This window comes from Arachis ipaensis, chromosome B01 (assembly GCF_000816755.2).
Source record: "Arachis ipaensis cultivar K30076 chromosome B01, Araip1.1, whole genome shotgun sequence".
NCBI lineage: Eukaryota > Viridiplantae > Streptophyta > Magnoliopsida > Fabales > Fabaceae > Arachis > Arachis ipaensis.
In genome coordinates this window covers 10,270,156-10,294,771 of record NC_029785.2, presented here as the reverse complement: position 1 = coordinate 10,294,771, position 24,616 = coordinate 10,270,156, and the positions used below count along the sequence as shown (strand labels likewise).

General features: G+C 38.0%; 4 protein-coding genes across 7 annotated transcripts in view; 1 reads left to right on the top strand and 3 right to left on the bottom strand.

Annotated features, from left to right (window-relative positions):
- The window catches only part of LOC107616459, a 7,026-nt gene extending 5,355 nt beyond the window's left edge, over positions 1–1,671 (top strand). Inside the window, exons 4-5 of one of the 2 annotated variants that reach the window (XR_002358315.1) lie at positions 1,308–1,492; positions 1,532–1,671. Coding sequence is in view for 1 of the 2 variants with exons in the window: in XM_016318418.2 (XP_016173904.1) it covers positions 1,308–1,441 (134 nt within the window). In the remaining variant the exon portion in view is untranslated. Of the gene's footprint in view, positions 1–1,307 lie in introns of both variants that reach the window. The other variant, XM_016318418.2, reaches the window with a different exon arrangement.
- LOC110265153 lies at positions 4,092–6,502 on the bottom strand. Its single transcript, XM_021107982.1, has 2 exons — positions 4,701–6,502; positions 4,092–4,404 (listed from the first exon to the last, which is right to left on the bottom strand). The coding sequence occupies exons 1-2, from the start codon at positions 6,500–6,502 to the stop codon at positions 4,092–4,094; spliced, it is 2,115 nt and encodes a 704-aa protein (XP_020963641.1).
- The window catches only part of LOC107621122 (protein transport protein SEC13 homolog B), a 22,383-nt gene continuing 11,420 nt past the window's right edge, over positions 13,654–24,616 (bottom strand). For 2 of the 3 annotated variants that reach the window (XM_021117293.1, XM_021117292.1), the window contains one exon: positions 13,654–14,905. In XM_021117293.1, coding sequence (XP_020972952.1) covers positions 13,996–14,901 — 906 coding nt within the window. In that variant the 5' untranslated portion in view covers positions 14,902–14,905 and the 3' untranslated portion in view covers positions 13,654–13,995. Of the gene's footprint in view, positions 14,906–15,582; positions 15,825–24,616 lie in introns of those variants that run through there. The other variant, XM_016323182.2, reaches the window with a different exon arrangement.
- Positions 22,417–23,604, bottom strand: LOC107645884. Its single transcript, XM_016350019.1, has one exon. It carries the CDS (start codon positions 23,602–23,604, stop codon positions 22,417–22,419), a length of 1,188 nt encoding a protein of 395 aa, XP_016205505.1.

The following is a 24,616-nucleotide window of genomic DNA, read 5'->3' as shown; positions in this document are numbered from 1 at the left end:
AGTTTTACAAGTTTGGCTTAATATTTTTTTATATTTTTCTATTAATCTCATAGGAAAGAATTTTTTTATTTAATGTTAAAATAATATGCATTGATATCACAATTTTAATCACTAAAAAAATAATATTGAAGGGTATCTTAGTAAAAAAATAATTTAATCATTACAAAATATTTTAAAAGATATTTTGGTAAAAATACAATTTAAATACTAGAAAAATAATTTGTTAAAAGATATTTTGGTTCACAAAATTTAATCACAAAAAATAAAATTTTTTCTAATGGACATTTTTATAAAAAATAATTTACTTTTCTCAAAAAATGGGGTCCTAGTAATTTTTTTTATTACTCCTTGTAAAATTAAAAGCTTTTCATTTTGGTTTCTACTATTAGATTTTTTTTTGTTAAATATTGATATGAGATGTTATTTACATTAATATTTAACATATTACATAAATATTTAAACTACAATCATATTAAGTGTATATTAAAATTAGTCACTAAAATCAGTTATCAGTCAAAACTTATTTAACAAAAACAATAATAATAATATATTTTGTCAAAAAAAAAATCTTGGAGAAATGAAAAATGTAAAAGTCGTGGTATCAGATTCATGATGTGTAAGTATTTTGTTGATTCGCCTTTTATACTTTGAACGTTTAACAAGTTAATAATCTTTGAGTGCATTTAATTTATTTATTTATCACATGCACAACCAAGGTAGACGGCAGTAAAATATAAGCATAAAAAAGATTATGATCTAATATCTATCATAATGTATGATTTCTTTATTGAACTTGACTAATCATCAATTATCAATTCAGATCCAACATAAGTTTATCCTTTAAAGAACAGCTCATCGTCCTTTCCCTTATTCTTCAAGCTTGGACCAATTTTTTTATTAGAACACAGATCTGATCAATGATTAAGCTGTATATATTCTTTATTATGTACCCAACAAATTCTCATATATATAATGTCTCTAAAATCATTTATTGTTTCTTTTTAATAAGCATTATATTTGTCATCATGACTGCTCATGAATAATAATAATAATAATAATAATAATAATAATAATAAGTAGGAAAAGTATAGATAGACAATAAAAATACTAAACAATGTGAATAATGGGTATATTGGATGTTCAATTCACTAAGTATGCAAATCGTTATCCTAATATTAAGATTTAGGTAGATGATTTGGGGGTGTAGTGTGTTTTTACTTTATTGAGCCAATTTTAGAGCCTATTATTTATATTATTCATAAAAGTCATTGTCTAAATAATAATAATAATGTTGGTTATTTTTGCAGTGAATTATTTTGAGAACAATGGAGCAGGGATTACGATGTTCGGAGTGATGTTAGATAGGGGCACGCTTAACACCATATTCGGTATTGAGATGTCGCTGGTTCTTTGGTTGCTTGGCAAAACCATTTTTCTCTAACTCACTTTAATTGCTAAATAAAATAATAAGAATGAATTGTTCGAATGAGTTGTTTATATAGCATTTTTCTGAACGAAAGAAACCAATTTGGTTTATTTATAGTTCATGAATAACCTACTTTCTTTGCTCTGCTTCTCCTCTCGCTGGCGGCTACAGGCTCCTCACGGCTTAAATTGGAAGAGATTATTTCAATAGGTTTCAAATTTTGATGTGAAGTCTTTTTTTTTTATTAGTAATTTTATTTAAATGTTTTCTTTCATGTTTTCCGAGTATTATTCTCTCTATCCACGACTTCTTGTAATTATATGTTCCTCTATTAAATTTTTATTTCGTGAGCTTTACCACATTTTAATGCTACTTTGAGTTGCGTTGCATTGTTTTCTAGTCTCGCAAAGAATTTTTTTTTAAAATAAATAAATAAAAGAACAAACTCTGTAGAATGGTTGCTAACTTGCTATTTTGGTGAGGCAATTTGAAAGAAGGAAAACCAAAAGGAGGTTTACAAATAAACATGGATATCGAGAGCTAAAAATTACCAATGGAAGCAACCTCATTCTTGTGACTCTATTGGCTTCACGATGCACAAGAAACACTGGAACTTAGCAACTTAACAAGATCAAAGCACGAGATGCTTGAGAATCAAGCTCAATAATAACATTGTGATAAGAAAACTTACTATTTGATTACTAAAGGCCTAAATGCAAGAACTCCAATTATACATTTTTCTAACTCAACCTGTTCGACCAGGACTTACAATGTGATCTGCAGCAGGTCAGGTTGAGCTACATGTTTAGGCCTAACTTAACTCGACCTACTCGAACCTTTTATATGTTATAGTATGTAGTTAAAAATTAGTATATATGTATAATGAAATGAATGGTGGATGAAACCCACATCTCCTCCCTCTAATAATTTCATCAAAGCACTTAACACCAACCACTTTAATTGATACTAATAACACTTTTTTTTATTTCATAAATATACTTGAGATAAATAATACATAGATTTTATTAGAAATTTGTTGCTTTTAATATAGACTTAATTTTGTATTTTCTATTTTATTAGTATATTTATGTAATATAAAATAATTGAAGTGTTTGATTGAAAAAAAAAAAAAGAAAGCCCATCTCTTTTTTTTACCTAACTTTTTAAGACTCCACCTCACAAACTCACCCTTAACCACAAACACCAGGAGGCTTTGACAACTTTACCCATTAACTATAGCAAAAAGTTTTCCTTTCTTAACAGCATCCAGCTACGGAGGAAACAATTGTGCTGACTAGGCTTTTATTTTATAATCTTTTTAGATAAAAGAAGACCTACATCAATCAAAAGAACTCAGAACTATTGCAAATGTCAAGCCACAAATGTTGATAAGTGATCACAACAGTTGCCAAAAACAACATCAAGTTCCATCGCAGTTGAAGATTGTTGAATATCAGATTAGAGATACAGGTTTTATATAAGTTATTCTGTTTTGATATAGTTTCCATCTTTAGATATCTGATTCTGTTGTATCTCCTAGTATTAAGGGATCTGATTCTGTTGTATCTCCTAGTATTAATGGATTTTATTTCTATACCTATGTATATATATATTGACGCTGAGAGATGATTCTCTTAAGAAATTCATCCAAAACACAATCTTTGTCTCACTCCATTCGTGTATTTTAAGTTGGTATCAGAGCTTGGTACTTGAGAAACTCATCATAATCATTGCGAGAGACAAATATCCCATGTGGTTGTGCGGCGGAGTGAACATCAGATGGCTCATTAGTTTGGACAACATTAGCTACCTTGGTAGGACGACCATGGAGAGCATAACATTTATCCTGAGTATGACCAATCCTATGGCAATAGGTACAACTAAGGCGAGTACGATTACCACGACCATTACCACGACCCCCACGGCCGCCGCGAGTGGGCACTTGAAAGGACACTTGAGAAGAAGATTGGGATGCCAATGCAATTTGGTCGAAAGTATGGGTCTCAAGAGAGGGGCCGGATTGCAAGAGTCGTGCAAATACGTCTTGAAGGGAAGGAACGGGTGAGGTGCCCAATATTTGTTGCCGAAGAGATTCAAGTTCAGCTGGCAACCCAAGTAACGTAAGTACCAAAAACAGCTTTCCCTGTTGAGCATGATGGTCATCAGCATTAGACACATAGGGAATGAGAGTCGAAAACTCTTCCTTGACAGCTTCCACAGCCCCAACATAAGATTCCATATCAGTTCCTTAAAGTTGTAAACTACACAGCTTCTTAGCAACATGGCAAAGTCTTGCAATGTCATTAGTATATAAAGCTTTAGCACGATCCCACACCTTCTTACAAGTTTTATAAGCCCGAAACATAGTCAGCTTTGGTGGATCAATGGTCTGCCACATAAGGTTACATAGCTGGGCATCAATCTTCTTCCAAGTGGTTTTGTCAGCGGCGCGAACATCATCAACAGATTTAGTAAGGTGGTCTTCATAGCCTTGGCCCATGAACTAAAGTTCCATAGAATCAGCCCAAGAAAGGTAATTTTTGGCACCCATCAATTTTTCAGAGGTCATTGTAGCGGTTTCAGAAACGACAGATGTTAGAACAGCCGATTTGCCACCATTGGAGTTGGTGTCGGGGATTACCTCAGAAGACATGATGGCAGACACTCAGAAACGGCTGGAAAACACCTGCAGAAGGGAAGCGAGGGCCGGAAAAAGCCTGGGATGCGGAGCGTGACGTTCACGCGCGTCCGGAGCGGAGGCGCGTGAGGACCACGCGCAGGAGAAGGGGCGGCGCGTGTCGGCGCGTGCGGCGGTTGACGGCGGTGAAATTTGGGGGACAGGACGAACTTGGCTTTCCGGTTCTGATTCTGGGGTTGCTTCGGAGTGGGTCTGATGTTTAACAAGGTTTTGGCCGGAAAACAGTTTCTGACGAAGAGACACAACTGATAGTGTCAGCTGGTGGGAAAAGGGAACACGGCTGAAAGATTGCAGCCGGAAAAGAAGAAAAAACAAATAGAAACCAAGCTTCAAAGTAGGCATCTACTCCCATTGCTTCGGTGGCCCACTCTGGTAATTCTGTTGCTTGTATCTCTCATTCCTCTTCTCTTGGACCATGGGTCCTTGACTCAGGTGCTTCTGATCACATTTCTGGTACTTCTTCTGTCCTCTCTAAACTTGAACACCCTGCATTTCTTCCTTCTATCACTTTGGTTGATGGTTCTAAAATTGGTGCTAAGGGAATAGCTTCTTCTGTTCGTCTGAGGACCAAGTCACCTTCCGTGAACGTCCTCGGCAGTACCCTCTTGTTGTGTTTTCTTTCGATTATTTGTTTTACTGCTCTGTCTAATGGCTGCTAGCTCCCTGGTTTCCTCGGCTAGATCAAGTTCGACATTCCTTGCCTGTAAGTTGCGTTGTTCGTCGTATAGCTCGGTTCTCAGGGTGGGGACTCCAACCTCAATGGGGATTAGTGCTTCGGACCCATAGACTAGTTTGAAAGGTGTTTCGCCCGTAGTTGTCTGTATTGTTGTGTTGTATCCCCACAATATTTCTGGGATCAGTTCCGCCCATTCTCCTTTTGCATCATTTAGTTTTTTCTTTATTGCCTGCAATATTACTCGGTTAGCAGCCTTGGCCTGCCCATTGGTTTGTGGGTGCTCGACCGAGCTAAAATGATGCTTGATGTAAAAATTTTTTAGAAATGAGCCGAGTTTATTATCTGTAAACTGCCTACCATTATCAGATATGATCTCCCTAGGTATTCCAAATCGGCATATAATGTTTTTCCATATAAATGATCGTACCTTTTCGGCTGTTATCCGTGCTAATGGTTGCGCCTCTATCCATTTTGAGAAATAATCGATTGCTACTAAAAGAAAGTTGACCTGGCCCGGCGCTATTGGGAATGGACCGAGGATATCGAGCCCCCATCTGTGGAATGGCCAGCTTACCTCCATGCTATGTAGTAGCTCGGCTGGCTTTGAGGAAATGGCTGCATGTTTCTGACAGTTGTCACATGTTTTGACTTTTGTTATGCAATCCCTTTTTATGGTTGGCCAGTAATACCCGGTTCGGACGATCTTAGCTGCCAATGCTCGTCCCCCGATGTGGTTTCCACAGACTCCCTCGTGGACTTCGTCCATTACTTCTTTTGCTTCGTCTTTGCTTAAGCATTTTAGCAGGGGTTGTGAGAGCCCTCGTCTATATAGTTTTCCTTCTATGCTTGTGTAAAGGCTGGCCTTTCGTCTGAAGTGCTGGGGTTTGAGCTCGTCTCTTGGTATAGCGCCTGTATTAATGTATTCAAGGAAAAGAGTCCTCCAATCATGGAGGCGGTTAATGTTCGTCACATGTAATAAATCAGTGCTCGGCTTTTTTAGTGAGAGTTGTGTTAGTGTGGATGTTTGTGTGTCTGCCCTAGTGGCTGCGAGCTTGGATAGTACATCCGCTCTCACATTTTTTTCTCTATAAACATGCAGTATGCTAAATGCATCGAATTTTGAAATAAGATCCTTCGCTATGAGCCAGTATTGCTCTAGCAAGGGATCTTTTACCTGAAATTCTCCTCGGATTTGTTGGACCACGAGGAGGGAGTCGCAATGTGTTGTCAAGCTTCGTACTTGGAGGCTCAAGGCGAGTTTGAGTCCTGCAATGAGGACTTCATATTCGGCTTGGTTGTTGCTTGCTGGGAAGTGGAACTGGAGTGCTTGTTCCGCTATTACTTTGTCTCCCTCCTTGAGGATTACCCCTGCTCCACTTCCTTCTCGGCTTGATGCTCCGTCAACATGTAGTTCCCAAGACTTGTCGTGTTCATTAGTCGTTAGTTCTGAGATGAAGTCGGCCAGCACTTGTGCCTTGAGTGCCGACCTAGGTTGGAACTGGATGTCGAACTCTGAAAGTTTAATGGACCATTTGGTGAGGCGTCCGGCCAGTTCTGGCTTCGTCAGTATCTGTCTTAGTGGTTGGTTTGTCCTCACTATGATTGTGTGGCTTTGGAAGTAGTGTCTAAGTCTCCTTGCTGTGATTATTAGTGCTAGTGCGAGTTGTTCTATCTTCGGATATCGTTGCTCTGTTGGTTGCATGACTCTGCTGACGAAGTACACTGGCTGTTGTGTTTTACCTGTCTCGCGTACAAGGGCCGAGCTTATAGAATAATTTGAAACAGACAAGTATAAATATAATGGTTTACCGTTTTCTGGTCTTTGCAGCACGGGTGGTGTTGATAGGATCACTTTAAGCTCGGAGAAAGCTTTCTCGCCTTCTTCTGTTCAGTGAAACTTTTTGTTCTTCGATATTGTTTGGAAAAGGTGATATGCTCGATTTGATGTCGCGGGTAAAAATCGAGATAACGCCGCTATCCTTCCTGCCAATTGTTGCACTTCTTTTATTGTTTTAGGGCTCGTCATATTGAGTACTGCCGAACACTTTTCAGGGTTTGCCTCGATTCCTCGTGAGGTAAGCATGAATCCGAGAAACTTTCCTCCCTTTACCCCAAAAGCACACTTTTCTGGGTTTAGTCTCATATTATAAGCTCGGATTTGTTCGAATATTTCGCCGAGGTCTTCACAATGTGATTTTTCTTTTCTGGTCTTGGCGACCATGTCATCTACGTAGATTTCCATGTTGCGTCCTATTTGGTGATGGAAGACTTTGTCCATTAAGCGTTGATAGGTTGCACCTGCATTCTTTAAGCCAAATGGCATTACTCAGTAACAAAAGTTTCCATGCTCGGTTATAAATGCTGTTTTGCTTTGGTCTTCAGGATGCATGAGTATCTGATTATACCCAGAGTATGCATCCATGAAGCTTAAGCTTTCGAAACCTGATGCGTTGTCGACAAGCTTGTCAATGCATGGTAAAGGGTAGGCATCTTTAGGGCATGCTTTATTTAAATCTGTAAAATCGACGCACATGCGCCATTTACCTGAGCTTTTTCTTACCATTACCACATTTGAGAGCCACGTGGTGAAACGGATCTCCCTGATGAAATTGGCTTGTAAGAGTTTACTGGTTTCTTCTAGGGCTGCTTTTGATTTCTCTGCTCCTAGGTTTCTTTTCCTCTGAGCTATAGGTTGGCTTGATAGGTTGGTGGCGAGTTTGTGACAGATGACGTCTGGATTTATTCCTGGCATGTCCGATGGAGTCCAAGCGAACAGGTCAGAGTTGGCTTGTAGTAACTTGATGAGATCTGCCCTGTCTTGCCCTTGCAGTGCTTGACCAATGTATGTTACTTGTTCTGACTTTGACGTCAGTTGGATTTTCTGAAGTTCGTCTGTTGGTTGGGGTCTTTCCTGCGCGTCTCCCCGGGGGTCAAGCTCGGCTAGGGATAGGACTTCCTCTCTAGTTTGTACTGCTTTGACCTCGTGTTGCTTCTGTCTCGTGTCCGACCTTTTTAGGCTAGAGTTGTAGCATTGCCGAGCTTGTTGTCGGTCTGAGTGGATCGTTGCTATCCTGCCGTTCTGTGCCTGAAACTTAACATATAGATGAAAAGTTGATATCACTGCTCTGAACATGTTCAGAGCAGGTCTTCCGAGAATAATATTATAGGGACTAATGCAGTCAACTATCAGGTATTGTATATCAAGGGTTCGGGATAACGGATTTTCACCTATTGTCGTTTTTAGCCATACATACCCCTTTATCGGTACCCTTTCTCCGGAGAACCCCACTAGTTCTCCAGATGAGGGTTGTATTATTTTTTCAGATAAGTTCATTTTTAAGAAGGTAGAATAAAAGAGAACGTCTGTGCTGCTACCTGGGTCTAAAAGGACTTTTCTTACCAATAGATCGCCTGTCTGGATGGAGATAACCACTGGATCGTCTAGGTGTGGGGCGGTCGAGCATATGTCTGTTTTGTTGAAAGTGATTTCTAGATCTGGTGTCTCCTGATTGTTTAGTGGTGCTGTTCCTTCGATGGCCAGCATAGCTCGGTAACTGCGTTTCCTTGCCGATATTGTTTCGCCGTCTCCGGCGAATCCTCCGGATATGCAGTTTATGACTGCTTTGGGTTGGTTACCATTTGACCATTTGTTAGTTTCTTTGTTGACTGAGGTCGGTTGTCGTTCTTCCTTGTCTCTATCATCCTCTTTATGTTTCCTTCCTTCAATGTACTTGTCTAGTAGGCCTTGTCGAGCAAGTCTCTCCAAGAGGTCTTTGGCTATTATGCATTCGTCGGTCGTGTGTCCGTATTTCTGGTGGAAAGCACAGTGTTTGCTTTTGTCTACGAACCTCTGGTCTTGATAGCTACCTGCTCTTGCTGGAGGTTTTATGAATTTGGCATTGAGTATTTCTTTGATTATCTTTTCTCTTCTCGTGTTGAATCTGGTGTAATTGTCGAATTTCGGAGTAAGTTTGAATTGCTTGCCTAGGTCTTTGTTGTGAGGCGACCTTGGTGTTCGGTCCTCTTCTCTCTGGGTCTTCTTTCCGTTTTGTTGGCCTCCCGCAGTTCTTCAATTTCCATTTGTCCGGCCGCCCTCTCCCTGAACTCCTCCAATGTCCGCGGTTTGGTGATCGCGATTGTTTCCCTAAACTTTCCAGGTCGGAGGCCGGCCTTAAGTGCGTGTAAGTGGACAGCGGGGTCCAGGTCAGGTATCTCCATTGTCGCCTCTGCGAATCTGGTCAGATAGTCCTTCAAACTCTCCTGAGGACCTTGGCGAATTGTGCCAAGATAATCCGATTCGTGGACGTATATTCGTGCCGCAGCAAAATAGTCAATGAAAGACTTTGACAATTCTTCGAAAGAGGAAATCGAACCTGCAGGTAATTTCGAAAACCAAAGTAAAGCGGCTCCGTCAAGGTAAGTCGGGAAAGCTCTACAAAGTACAGGTTCATTGTTAGGGCCGTTAAAAAACATCATAGACTGAAATTTCTTAATGTGAGCCCGGGGGTCACCAATCCCCTTATAGGGCTCAAGTGAGGAGGGTAGTGTGAAGTGTTTTGGCATTTGGAAATTTGTGATTTCCTCAGAGAAGGGATTATCCAACGTCAGTCTCTCCTTCGGGGGGTTGGCGATTAATAGGTCAGCCACACCCTGGGATGAGCTTTTGGGATTGCCTTCATCCCGTTTGTTGGCGCTATTTTGTGCCGACAGCTCGGCCAGTCTCTTGACCTCTGCTTGAAGTTCGGCCATCTGGGCCATAAGTTCGGCCTGCGTGAGCTGGTGGACTCCGTTGTCGGCCATGTCTGGATATCGTGTGATCTGAAAAAGAAAATTCAAATGGTAGAAATATAAAGGAAAAAGGTGGGGTCAGTTTTATCGGGCCCCACGGTGGGCGCCAAATGTTCCGTCCGAACGATCCGAGGTGTGTGCTTGCCCTTGAGAACTATTCAGCCTGGGCGGACTTATACGTCGGCCAGGGTTGTCGTAGTAAATGATCCTTGGATACCTCTGAAACACGGCGGCGGGAGCACCTGCAAAAAGCACTCCGACGCTCAAGTAAGAATATGAGTTTTTTTAGAGAAAGAAAGTATAATGAATAAGAGTAAAAAACTGTGACCTCTCGATGGGTTATGTTCTCTGTGTTTTATAGGCGAGTGAGGTGGAGTGGCTCCGATATTTATGATCGGAGTGGTTATTAGCATCTTTCTGTTGTGAGGAGTTACCGCCTATCTTGTTTAGTGGATTCTGTTGTTATAGATCATGGTTTGGAAGATAAGGCTGACTCAGTCAGAAGCTACTGTTGCCGAGATTTTAGGTCGGTTTTGGTACTGAGTGGTACACGTCACCTTTGAAATCTGTTCTTTACATGCCCAATTGTCCTTTCAATTTGATTTCTATTAACCAACTTACTTGTTCTCTCAATTGTTCTGTTACCTTTTTTGCTGACTCTGTCATTGTGCAGGATCGAGGGATGGGACAGACGATTGGTACAGGATGTGAGTCTCAAGGACTGTATCGACTTGCCTTACCCACTACTACTGTGTCTTCTGTTGCTGCTGTTGAGTCTTCGGACGTGGTCCATTGTCGCCTGGGACATCCCAGCCTCTCGAAGTTACAAGCTATGGTCCCAAGTTTATCTCGTCTTACTACCTTAGAGTGCCAAACTTGTCATTTAGGTAAACATGTTCGTAGTTCTTTTTCAAGTCGTGTCAATACACGAGCTGCGTCTCCTTTTTCTGTTATTCATTCTGATGTATGGGGACCTAGTCGGGTTACTTCTCATTCTGGTTTTCGTTATTTTGTCACCTTTATTGATGACTTTTCTCGTTGCACTTGGTTATATTTAATGAAGGACAGATCTGAATTATTTGTACATTTCAAGTCTTTCTGTTCTGAAATTCAAAACCAATTCAAAACTTCAATTAAAATTTTACAAAGTGATAATGCTCGTGAGTATTTTTTAGCACCCTTTTCATCTTACTTGTCCTCCCAAGGTATTCTACATCAGTCTTCTTGTCCTCATACCCCTCAACAGAATGGTGTGGCTGAGCGTAAACATCGTCACTTGATTGAAACTGCTCGCACTCTTCTTCTCCATACTCATGTTCCCCTTAAATTTTGGGGTGAGGCTGTTCTGACTGCATGTTATTTAATTAATCGTATGCCTTCTTCTGTTTTGCAAAATCAAGTTCCTCATTCCATTTTATTTCCTCATGAGCACATTTTTTCTCTTCCACTACGAGTCTTTGGTTGTACTTGTTTCATCCATGATCTTACCCCAGGCAAAGACAAGTTAACTGCTCGCTCTATCAAATGTGTTTTCTTAGGGTACACTTGATTTCAAAAGGGTTATCGTTGTTATTCTCCAGCTCTTAATCGTTTCTTCGTGTCTGCCGATGTCACTTTTCTTGAGAATACCCTTTTTTTCTCTGCACCCGACATCACTTCACCTTCCATTACGGAGGTGCTTCCTGTTCCTTACTTAGATGGGCCTCCTATTCCCACAAAGCCTCTCCAGGTTTATCATCGCCACCCACGGCCTGCAGTCCAAGATAACTCATCTCCTGAACCTGTGGCTGAACCGTCCTTGGATTCTTCTTCGGGAATTAGCAGTAGTCCTCCTATTGCTCTCAGACAAGGTACTCGTTCCACCCGTAATCCTAATCCTATTTATAAATTTCTTAGTTTCCATCGTTTATCATCTTCGCACTATGCTTTTACCTCCTCTTTGTCTTCTGTTTCTATACCCAAAACAACAGCAGAAGCTCTTTCACATCCAGGGTGGCGCTAGGCTATGATTGAGGAGATGTCTGCCTTACATTCTACTGGTACTTGGGATCTTGTTCCATTGCCACCGGACAAATCTACTGTGGGTTGTCGTTGGATCTATACTATTAAGGTCGGCTCAGACGGAACCATTGATCGATTAAAAGCCCGCCTTGTGGCTAAGGGCTACACTCAAATATTTGGTTTGGACTATGGTGATACCTTCTCTCCTGTTGCGAAGATGGCCTCTGTTCGTCATTTTCTTTCTATGGCTGCCATTCGCCATTGGCCACTTCATCAACTTGATATTAAAAATGCTTTCTTACATGGTGATCTCAAGGAGGAAGTATACATGGAGCAACCTCCCGGGTTTGTTGCTCAGGGAGAGTCTTCCGGCTTAGTATGTCATTTACGCCGATCTTTATATGGCTTGAAACAATCCACTCGAGCTTGGTTTGGTCGCTTTAGTGCTGTTGTTTCTAAATTTGGCATGATTCAGAGTGAAGCAGATCATTCAGTTTTCTCCCGTCATTCTTCCTCCATGACCTCCAAATATCTGGTTGTTTATGTGGATGATATTGTCATTATTGGAGATGATCATGAGGGAATCACTCAGTTAAAACAGCACTTGTTTGATCACTTTCATACTAAGGATATGGGGAAGTTAAAATATTTTCTAGGAATTGAAGTGGCACAATCTAATGCTGGGATCTGTATTTCACAGAGAAAATATGCTTTGGATATTCTTGAAGAAACTGAAATGTTGGATTCTAGACCTGTAGATACACCAATGGATCCCAACACAAAACTTAGTCCAGATCAAGGAGAACCTCTTGCAAATCCTGGTAGATATCGCAGATTAATTGGCCGATTGAATTATTTGACAGTCACTCGGCCAGATATTTCATTTGCCACAAGTATCCTAAGTCAGTTTCTTGACTCCCCATGCGATAGTCATTGGGACGCAGCTGTTAGAGTCCTTAGATATATCAAAGGTGCTCCAGGAAAAGGTTTGTTGTATGAAGATAAAGGACATAACCAGATTGTTGGGTATACTGATGCAGATTGGGCAGGATCTCCATCTGATAGACGTTCTACATCTGGTTATTGTGTTTTTATTGGTGGAAACTTGATATCTTGGAAGAGTAAGAAGCAAAATGCTGTAGCAAGATCTAGTGTGGAAGCTAAATATAGAGCTATGGCACTTGCCACATGTGAACTTATATGGTTGAAGCAATTAGTTAAGGAACTTAAGTTTTGTGAGCCGAGTAAGATGGAACTGGTGTGCGATAATCAAGCTGCCTTACATATTGCTTCCAACCCTGTGTTTCATGAACGGACCAAGCACATAGAGATTGATTGCCATTTCATAAGGGAGAAGTTGCAAAGTGGGGAAATAGTAACAGCCTTTGTCAACTCCAACGATCAACTTGCAGATATTTTCACCAAAACTCTCCGGGGTCCTCAGATACAATACATATGTAACAAGCTTGGTGCATATGATTTATATGCTCCAGCTTGAGGGGGAGTGTTGAATATCAGATTAGAAATACAAGCTTTATATAATTTATTCTGTTTTGATATAGTTTCCATCTTTAGATATCTGATTCTGTTGTATCTCCTAGTATTAAGGGATCTGATTCTGTTGTATCTTCTAATATTAAGGGATTTTATTTCTGTACCTATGTATATATATATTGACGCTGAGAGATGATTCTCTCAAGAAATTCATCCAAAACACAATCTTTGTCTCACTCCATTCGTGTATTTCAAGTAAGATGAATGTCAATCTACATCTTTGTCAAGGGGCAATTGTGATCACGTCACCTTTCATTCTCATTCAAAACACGATATTTCAAGTTTCTCACTCCAATATGATACTTGAAAATAGTTTAGTTACATGTTACCTCCTAATCAAGTAAGCGGATCAAGATTACAAAATGGATCAATGTAATGAACAACAAAGAAGCTCCATCTGATGCAGTACAAGGGAAAAAAATCTTGCCATTAAGAATCACAGGAATCCTTGAGGAACAAACATAAATTTCGTTGGCAAGCATGACAGATATGTGAGGACCAATACATTTATGCCACTGCTAACTTTATGAATTGCAAATAAAACATAGCACATGTAGTAATGCTTACAAATGCACGTCTAAAATTTAACACAACAGTCATAATTTACACAACTGCCAGGACAAATATCCAAAATTCTTATGAAATGTCTCATTATATACCTGAATCATATCCTTCTAACTCAAAAGGAGAAAAGCTCACACTAATCAACTTCATTCTTGCAAGCACAAATTATCAATGGAATTCAAGGAAGGGATTATCAAGCACAATTACTTAACTGTATAATATGCAAAGGAACAAGATGTCAATTATATTCCAAAATGAAAAAGTCTCCAAAATTCTAAATTGATAATTTTAAGGCTCTACCGTTGTCACCTGTTGCCATTCCCCATCTACTGCTTCTTTCCATAATGTCACATTGTTATTACCATCAGCCACAGCCAAAATATTTCCAGTCAACGACCATGAAACCCTCCAAACCGGTGTCTTAAAATCGGACAAGATCTTGCCTTCCCACTGATCTCCCTCCTTGCCCACAGTCCACATAATCACTTTTCCATCCTGGGATGCACTCGCAATAGTAGATTTAGGAAGTCCCAAATTAGGTGCCCAAGCAACATCTCGAACCCAATCTGTATGCATCTGAAGAGCCGGGAAGCAGTCCATCTTCCAAAGTCCGTTGTTGAGCTTCCATACCTTCACAGTATTATCACAACCACCAGAACACAGCTTCTGTACAGGATCAAGCAACCCGGCACCAACAAGTGCACCTGGTGCCGTTGACGGTGCCCATGACACAGAAGTTACACCAACTGGATGGGCTTGGTCAATCCTCGAGGTGTCCCATCCACCATCTGCTCTTGCTGTAAAAACAGATATATTACCATCAGATGAACCACAAGCTAAACAGAGACCCAACTCATGAGGTGCCCATGCGACCGAATTTACCGATGACTTGTGGTCATCGAAGACATGAGCTTGAGTCCATTCATTTGGGTTACCCTCCTTCCAAATAATGACACGCCCATCATAGGAACATGAAGCAAGTAAAGAGCCAAATTTTGGGTGGGCCCATACCACCTGCCAAACAGGACCCTGGTGACCGGCCAAAGTTGCTAAATGCTGAGAGGCCGAGTTGCTAACCCCAATTATCTTAATTGTGTGATCAGATGAGGCTGTAGCGAGCCTCTTACCGTAGTAATCCATTGCAACATCATGGACTGTGTCTTGATGACCCGTTTCAACCTTCTGGGCAGGCATGTTTCTGGTATCAAGACACAAAAAAAAAGTTGAGTAAACAATTTGCCCATGAAAATAAACTAAAACTAAATTCTATTTAACTTGCCACCCCGCAATGTGCCTGTTTGATTTCGATGTTGTTCCTATCTTTTTATTTTTGTCATCAACAATATTAAGCACACTACAGCGTACAAGCCAACATACATCAAACAAACCATACATATAAGATTCAACACAATGTACATAAATATTATGTACAAGTTTATCGAAGCAACTATTCATGCTTCAAATATCAATTTACTTTGCATCACTAACCCCTCAACAAAAACATAATAGCTAATTACCCCAACCCACAAAAAAAGAACAGAACAGAATAACTGTTATGACAGCAATCAACACAATGCAACAAGGGTTTAGATTTGGCATAAAATTGAAACAAGAAGTGAGAGAGAATTTCGTGTCAGGGCTTATTGAAAAGTGGATCACAGAATCGCAGGCAATTAGCAAACGTAGACAAATCGAACAAAGTGGGGGCGGCATTACAAAAACGAGCAAGAAAAACATCAAACCAAATCCCAGAAAAAAAAAAAGAGGGATCTTCGATACAATGCAAAGAAAACATAAAACGGAGACGAAATCTGAAGATCTAGGTTCGAATTTCAACCGATCTACTATTCCCTAAACAAAAGAGAGAAAAGGTACCTGTTAAGTAGAACAGAGGGAGAAGGAGGCGGTGGCTGTGGCCGGAGCAGCCGTTGAGGGCGGCGTGAATTTCAATTAACGAGAAGCGTGAGATGAAACGAGATCCAATTTGAGAAATGAGAAGATGAAACGGGTGGATTTTAGCCCGGGCCTGTCCAATTGAGGTTAATAAAACGCCTGGTACAGTCTGACACACTCTAATCTGGGTTTTCAGTTTTATCATGGAATTGTGTTTGATCCCTAAAAGATTTAAGTTTTGAAAAAGGCACCACATAGTATTTTCAAAGGTGCCCCTAGGATTTAATAAATTGTTGGACTCTACCTCACACATAATGCGGCCCGAGTTGTTTTAAGCTGAATACGTATTCTTTATCATGAGGGCCGGCCCAATTCGTGGTTTCATAAGAATGTTTCTTAAACTTTTTTTTTAAATTCATGATCATACAAAAAACAAAAAGGAACCCATGAATAAGGAAAAATGAAAAAAAAAAAAAAACAAGTGAAAAATAAAAAATAAAAATATTTAATAAATGATGAAAATTTCATCGATAAGAAAAAAAGAGAAAATAAGAAAGGAAAATCTTTAATAATATGTAAAATAAAAAAGAGAAAATGATCATTCATAGTTCATATCATTGATTAAACAAAAAAAAAAGTCCGTAAAAAAAAATTTTAGTATGCCAACATCTTAAAAGAGTTGTAGTTATGCATTTAGTCTGAAATGCTTGTGGCAGCCATGGAAACATAGACAAGCAAACCTACACTTTGAATCATAAACATTTTGAAGACTTTCAACACATCTGTATTCTTTAAGATCGAGTGTTGATGGTAAATACATTTTGTTTGTGTTCTGCATTTTTTGTTATTTTGGAAGAATGAAGAATGAAGTACTCGTTTAATGTTTTTGTTGTATATGATTTTCTAGTTGAGGTATGTTCTATTGGAGATCAATTAGAACAAGTCAGTAATATGCTATGCAACAATAACACCAATAAATACTCCACCAAATCATAACATTCGTTATAATATTTTCTTCTTTTTTTTTTATATATTATTTTATAATGTTTTTGTTAACCTCCTCAAAAGTGCTTTTTAAACCCAATCTTAAAATCCAACTCATTTAACTTATCAGGAAACTCCAACTCTAATATTACTTATTATCCAACTTAGGAAATTAACAAACACAAATCACTAAATTAGCCCAAAAAATGTTTGCAAGCCCAATAGAATGGCCCAACTTACAACAATAACATATTTATACATTAGATATGCAAAATATGTATATCACGTATCGATCCTAAAAGCAACATCGAAAAATATAATTACTAAAAGATCAGATAAACCTGTTTAAAGGTCAGAATTACCACAGCAATGTTGCACATGGTTAGTCACCAACACACCTGTCGATTGTTTGGACTGACACAAACACAGACCGTACGAAACATTCCATTAGACCATCTCCAGCAGGAACTCATTCCAATTCCTATTTATGGCACACTTGTCATAAAAAGTAACTTTACATAAGCTTTTGCGTCATAAACAGTAAATAGGAACTCAAAGCATCTCTCTTCTCCATTAGGAGAAACTAACTTTAGTCCATGTTGTGATCCAACTTAATTAATTAATTAAAATACTTGAAATTAATGTAATTTAAATTTATAAATTTAAAAATAATTTACTATTAAAAGATATTAATATTAAATAAATTCATATATAACAATAATACGCAATATATAATTCGGGATTACACTAATTTATAAAATTACTTAATACAAAGAAAAATATAATTAAGCTTTATAGTTGACGACAAGCATTGTGAAATTGCCATATGTGTTCAATCAAGTCCACTTTCAATTGTCTATGCTGCTGCGTATTTTAAAGTTGGGCATTTCTTTGGAGAATTGATGGTATGGTGCAAAATCTTCTTCTTCCAACTGAGGTTGTGATGAGCCATTTTCGACATCATCATACTCTAAGCCTTGAGCAAAATTTTTTGTATAAGTGTCTCTTTCATCCTCAACAATCATATTATGCAATATAATACAAGCTCTCATTATGTTGGCAAGCTTCTTCTTTTTCCAAAAACGAGCTGGACCACGTATAATTGCAAAGCGTGCTTACAACACTCCTAATGCTCGCTCCACATCTTTTCTTTGCCCTTCTTGGTATTGTGCAAATAACTTGCATTTCTCCCATTGTGGCTTTGAGATTGATTTGACAAATGTGGCCCATCCAGGATAAATACCATCTGCTAAATAGTATCCCATAGTATAATTATTACCATTAATAGTATAATTTACCTCCGGAGCACGGTCATTTAGAATATCATCGAACATTAGAGAACGATCTAACACGTTGATATCGTTATTTGAACCAGAAACTCCAAAGAACACATGCCATATCCAAAGGTCTGAAGATGCTACAACCTCAAATACTATGGTTGCAACCCCACGATAACCACTCATGTACATACATTTCCACGCCTTTGGACAATTTTTTCATTGCCAATGCATGCAGTCAATGCTACCCAACATGCCAGGGAAGCCACGTTCCAATGCCTCTCAAAAGTGAAATTTTTACCATAATTTGTGAAATAAAGTTTGTAGGCCAACTCCTTTATATCATTAGCGTTTGAACCACTCCTTATGTTTCGACTAGCTTGATCGTAGCAATTAGCAAATTGTGCAACAGCCTTGTTGATCTTATACCATCGTTTCTTACATGCAACTACCCACCTTGTCATGTCGGAGCAAAATTCTATACAGTAGCTATGAATTCGACTCAAAAATGTTTCTCCCTTTTGATCAGTACCAACTATAAGGTCAGTTGAAACATTTAACCATGCACTGATTAACATCTCATCCTCTTCCCAATGCTAGTGTTGAATACTATCTTGCCTCCGATCTTCAATATCATCATCATTGAGGTCGATAGCATCTAATCCACGAGGGGTTGGCAAAATCTGAATATTGCGAATTTGGACTAGATTGTATAGAAGTATGAGAGGATGAGTTAGAAGAGCCACCAACACCAGATGAGTTATGTCTTGATGCACTGAATTGAGTTGGAAACGGCAAAGAAGTTGGAATAACATTTCCGATAGAAGGGTTAAATATGGATGAAAATGGAAAATGTGGTGTTTGTGAATTTTGATTTTGCGGTTGGAATATAGGAAATTGATTATTATAAGGAGCTTGAAAATTGAAATTAGAAAAATTTTGTGGATTTGGATTCTGAAATGTATTCGGTAATGTGAAGTTTTGGTTTGGGACTTAAGAGTTTGAGGTTTGAGATTGTTGGGTATTTGGTGTAAATATAATACCCACAACTAATTGGCCCTAGGATCACTCTCTCATATAAATGACACTATCATATTTTCCATCTCTCAAACTCACTGACATAAAACAAAGGAGAGAATTTTTACATTTCAAAACATACACATTTCATTATGGAACACACAAAATATATAAGACATATGTGCCTTTATATAGGCAATGCTTCCTACTAAAATAATAATTTATGAATCACAAATCAATTTTGTAATGACCACTATTTTATGAGTTGGCTTCATGAATCTTCTTTCAACTTGCATTCATGTAGTTTCCATAATCTTCTAATTTCAATTTAATTTGATTTTGAATTTCTTCAATGATGTAGAATGTTGTAGTTGTGCTATTCTCTTGAATGTTCTTCAAAGATCTTCAAGCTTCCAATATGTTAGCTTCTAGCAATATCTAGCCAATTGATGATTATTGTATTCAACTCAAACTTTGCTTCTTCAATTCTTTAACCATGCTTCATGAAAATTCTAATCCATGCAAGTTGATAGATAGCACAAGAAGTTTGTAGAATCTTGGTGATGAACCATGAACTTGTAACCACTTTGAATTCAAATTGAATTTTGCTTTTGACTTTTCTAAACTTTTGTTACTTGCATACCTCTTGATTTAATTTTCTAACATTGCCTCCCTTAAATCAAGCTTGTAGAATTAATCATTCCAAGCATCCTTTTCAACTTATAAAATAACTCTGTCTTCAGTGGTTTTGTAAAGATATCAGCAACTTGTTCTTCAATTGGACAGTACTCGATCACAACTTCTTTTTCATTTACTAACTCTCTGATTTTGTGAACCCGAATATCAATATGCTTCGATCTTCCATGGAATACTGGATTTTTGCAAAGTGCAATAGCTGACTTGTTATCACAAAATATTGTTGTTGGAGTAATTTGTTTCTCGTTCAACTCCTCAAGAATTCTTCTTAGCCAAACTGCTTGTGTTGCACAATTTGCTGCTGCTATATATTCTGCTTCTGCTGTAGATAGTGCTACTACTGGTTGTTTCTTTGACGACCATGAAATTGCACCAGAACCAAGATGAAATACAAACCCTGAAGTACTTTTTCTTGTTTCTATATTTCCGGCCCAATCACTATCAGTGTAGCCAACAAGGTTTACTTCATTAGTATTCTCATAATAAATTTCATCATTTAAAGTACCTTTGATATATCGCAGAATTCTCTTTGCCGCTTGCAAATGGTTGGTATAAGGCTCCTCCATAAATCTGCTAAGCAAACCAACTCCAAACACAATATCTGGTCTAGTCGCAGTCAAGTACCTTAGACTTCCAATCAAGCTTTTGTAGTATGTGGGATTTACTGCTCTTCCCTTATCTTCTCTCAACAATTTGAACTTCTCTTTGACTGGAGTAGAAACTGGTTTTGAGTGCTCTATCTGAAATTTCTTCAAAATATCATTTGCACGAGAAATGAAAATTCCACCATCTTTTTGAACTACTTCAATGCCAAGAAAGTAAGACATCAAGCCTATATCCGTCATTTCAAAGTGCATTATCATAGCCTCCCTGAATTCTGTAATTATCTTCAAATTGTTCACAGTAAAGATCAAATCATCAACATAAAGACACACGATCAAGATATCTCCATTTTCAACAAATTTGATATAAAGAGTATGCTCAAATGGACATCTTCTGAAACCATTCTCAATGAAATAAGAATCAATCTTCTTGTACCATACTCTTGGTGCTTGCTTTAACCCGTACAAAGCTTTCTTCAATTTATAAACTTTATCTTCTTTTCCAAGAACTTCATATCCTGCAGGTTGCTCAACATACACTTCTTCTTCTAAAGTGCCATTTAAAAATGCAGACTTAACATCCATTTGATGTATCTTCCACTTATTTTGAGACGAGAGTGAAATAATCATACGAATAGTGTCTAATCTAGCAACAGGAGCAAATACTTCAAAGTAGTCGATACCTGATTTTTATTTGTATCCATTTGCAACTAATCTTGCTTTGAAACAATCAACTTCACCATTGGGTTTGTACTTAGTCTTGTAAACCCACTTTACTCCAATCAGCTTCTTATCTGTTGGTAAATCTGTCAGCTCCCATGTGTCATTCTTCTCAATAGCATGAATCTTCTCATCCATTGTTTTCTTCCAATTGTTATCTTTAGAGGCTTCTTCAAAATTTAACGGCTCACAATCTGAAAAATAGAGCAAAATTTATGATTTCTTCATCGGACGGATCGTTGTCATTGCCAACTTCATAATCTGCTAATCTAGTAGGTAGTCTCCGCTCTCTTTGCGATCTTCTAGATGATTCTGGTTGTTCAGATGTGTCAGGTTGCCTTTCTTCTACTTCATCACATGCATTTGGAATTATAGTTAGTTGCTTTTCTGTCTTTTTGTTCCAGTCCCACATGTCTTTCTCGTCAAACGTCACGTCTCTGCTGATGATCACTTTCTTTGATTCTGGATTATACAGCTTGTATGCTTTTGAGTCTGTGCTATAACCAATAAATATACACTTCTCGCCTTTGTCATCTAACTTCTTCCTTAATTGATCTGGTACATGGGCATAAGCGGTACACCCAAAGACTCTGAAATGATGAATGGAAGGCCGCTTTCCACTCCAAGCTTCCTCTGGAGTTTTATCATGAACACTCTTTGTTGGACACCTGTTTAAAATATGAACTGCTGTTGCAACTGCTTCTGCCCAAAATTCTTTAGGCATTTGTTTTGACTTGAGCATGCATCTGACCATATCCATGATGGTTCTATTCTTTCTTTCAGCAACTCCATTTTTTTGAGGAGTATATCTAGTTGTTAGTTGGTGTTGAATTCCGTGTTGCTTAAAGTATTCTGAACACGCAAGATATTCTGTTCCTCTGTCTGTTCTGAAAATTTTGATTTTACAGCCACTTTGTTTTTCGACAAACACCTTGAATGTCTTAAAGACATCACATGCTTCTGATTTCTGCTTCAGAAAATATACCCATGTATATCTACTAAAATCATCAATAAAAGTGATAAAGTACCTACTACCACCATTACTTGGAACTTCTACAGAACAGATATCTGAATGCACAATTTCAAGTAATATTCTGGCTCTCCATGACTTTCCTGTAGGGAATGGATCTCTATGCTTCTTTCCCAATTGACAAATCTCACAAACACAATTAGGAATATGAATCCGTAGTAGACCAGAAACAAGTCCTTTTCTTGACAAGTAGTTTAGGCCAGAAAAATGAAAGTACCCAAACCGCATATGCCACAACCAGTTATCATCAAGTATCACAGAACTCATGCAAGAGGGATTAACATGTTGAATTTTTAACGAAAACATTCTATTTGAAGTCATCTTTGCTTTATCAATGAACCTTCCATTGTTGTCAAATACAGTACAATATCCACGATAAGTTATCATCTTATATCCCTTCTCAGATAATTGCCCCATACTCAGTAAATTGTAATCAAGTTTAGGAGCATAGAAAACATCAGAAATATAACTTAGAGAACCATCTTTCAATCTAATTGGTATGTCCATCTTTCAATCTAATTGGTATGTGCCCTTTTCCTTCAATAGGGATCTTCGTACTATTACCAAATTTCAATAATAGTTTAACTGAATCATCTAGAGAAGAAAATAGCTCCTTTCTACCAGACATATGATTACTGCAAACATTATCCAAGTACCATATATTTTCATCTTCAGCATATGAATTACTTGTAAAAAATAAAGTCTGAGTACCCGAATTATCATCAGTATTTTGATGCTGATTTTCTGCAACGTGTGCTTGATTGTTATCCACCATTTTGAATCTGCAATCTGCTGCTTTGTGTCCATACTTTCCACAATAAAAGCAGTTAAAATTGGTTCTTTCTTGATGAAAATTTCCTCGACCTCTTACTTGGTTGACAGGCCTGAAATTCATTCTACCTCTTCCTTGATTAGGTGGTGTAAAGTTATTGTAACTTCCTTGGTTGTAATTGCCACGACCTCTACCTCTGAAACTTCCTCTGCCTCTACTTTGAGAATTAAAACCACGACCTCGTCCTTCTTGTGTACGACTTGATTCTGCAACGTTGTTGAAATTCACTCGGCTTTTCAGGGCTTCTTCGGTTGATTTTTCTGACTTCTCCAGTATTCTACTGATGTGACTTTCCATGATTTCTTGCAATTCTACAATCGTCATAGTATCCATATCGTGGGACTCTAGTATCGTAGTCACCATATGGTCATACTTCATCGGCATGGTGCGAAGAATTTTCTCCACCACTTTGCTATCGGGCATATCTTCTCCATAGACTCTCGTCTTATTGACAAGGTCTGTAACACGAGTAAAATATTGCTCAACGGTTTCTGAGCTAGACATCTCATACCTTTCATATTCTCTTCTCAAAGACTGTAGCTTTGCTTTCTGAGCTTTATCTACGCCTTTATATGACAGGTTCAACGTGTTCCATGCTTCTTTTGCACTTTTAGCATTTGCTATTTTGCCAAACACCGTATAATCTACTCCTTGATGAATTTGAGATAGCGCCAATTGATCTCTCCTTTGTTGGGCAGCATCTGCTCCTTCTTGCAAACCCGGTTCAATGAAATTCCACAGGTTCTGGGCCTTCAAATGGGTAGACATCAAAGTCTCCCAATAACTATAATCGAGTTTTCCATCTAACTTGGGACCGGACCACACAATATTGAAAGTGTTTGCCATACTCACTCTATGAATAAACAACTATGTGAGAACTCTCTCACACCTCACAAATTCTAATCTCAAACACCAGGCGCTGGATTAACCAGCTCTGATACCAAATGTAAATATAATACCCACAACTAATTGGCCCTAGGATCACTCTCTCATATAAATGACACTATCATATTTTCTATCTCTCAAACTCACTAACACTCATAAAATAAACAAAGGAGAGAATTTTTACATTTCAAAACATACACTTTTCATTATGGAACACACAAAATATATAAGACATATGTACCTTTATATAGGCAATGCTTCCTACTAAAATAATAATTTATGAATCACAAATCAATTTTGTAATGACCACCATTTTATGAGTTGGCTTCATGAATCTTCTTTCAACTTGTATTCATGTAGTTTCCATAATATTCTAATTTCAATTTAATTTGATTTTGAATTTCTTCAATGTTGTAGAATGTTGTAGTTGTGCTATTCTCTTTAATGTTCTTCAAAGATCTTCAAGCTTCCAATATGTTAGCTTCTAGCAATATCTAGCCAATTGATGATTATTGTTCAACTCAAACTTTGCTTCTTCAATTCTTTAACCATGCTTCATGAAAATTCTAATCCATGCAAGTTGATAGATAGCACAAGAAGTTTGTAGAATCTTGGTGATGAACCATGAACTTGTAACCACTTTGAATTTAAATTGAATTTTGCCTTTGACTTTTCTAAACTTTTGTTACTTGCATACCTCTTGATTTAATTTTTTAACATTTGGAATTTGAGAAAAAGTTTTGTAAGTAATTGAAGAAAGAGTTGAGTTGGTTTGGATCCATTTTTCCAAACAAAAAAGAATATTAGCAGAACTTTGATTTCGTAAACTTGGAAGAAGATGAAGAAGAGTAGTAGAAAGTGTGAGAATAGAAGTGTATCTAAGTGGTATATATAGAGTAACAAAATATTAATTTATTAATAATAACGGTAACATAGTAACGGCTAATTTTGCAACGGCTAATTTTGTAATGGT

What these genes read in the sequence shown, in the direction of transcription:
- LOC110265153 (XM_021107982.1), bottom strand. Translation starts at nt 6,502, where the DNA reads ATGCAACCAACAGAGCAACGATATCCGAAGATAGAACAACTCGCACTA. An exon ending in GCCGAGGACGTTCACGGAAG is followed by an intron (nt 4,405 to 4,700) that starts GTGACTTGGTCC and finishes GCAATCTTTCAG; the next exon opens with CCGTGTTCCCTTTTCCCACC.
- LOC107645884 (XM_016350019.1), bottom strand. Translation starts at nt 23,604, where the DNA reads ATGGCAAACACTTTCAATATTGTGTGGTCCGGTCCCAAGTTAGATGGA.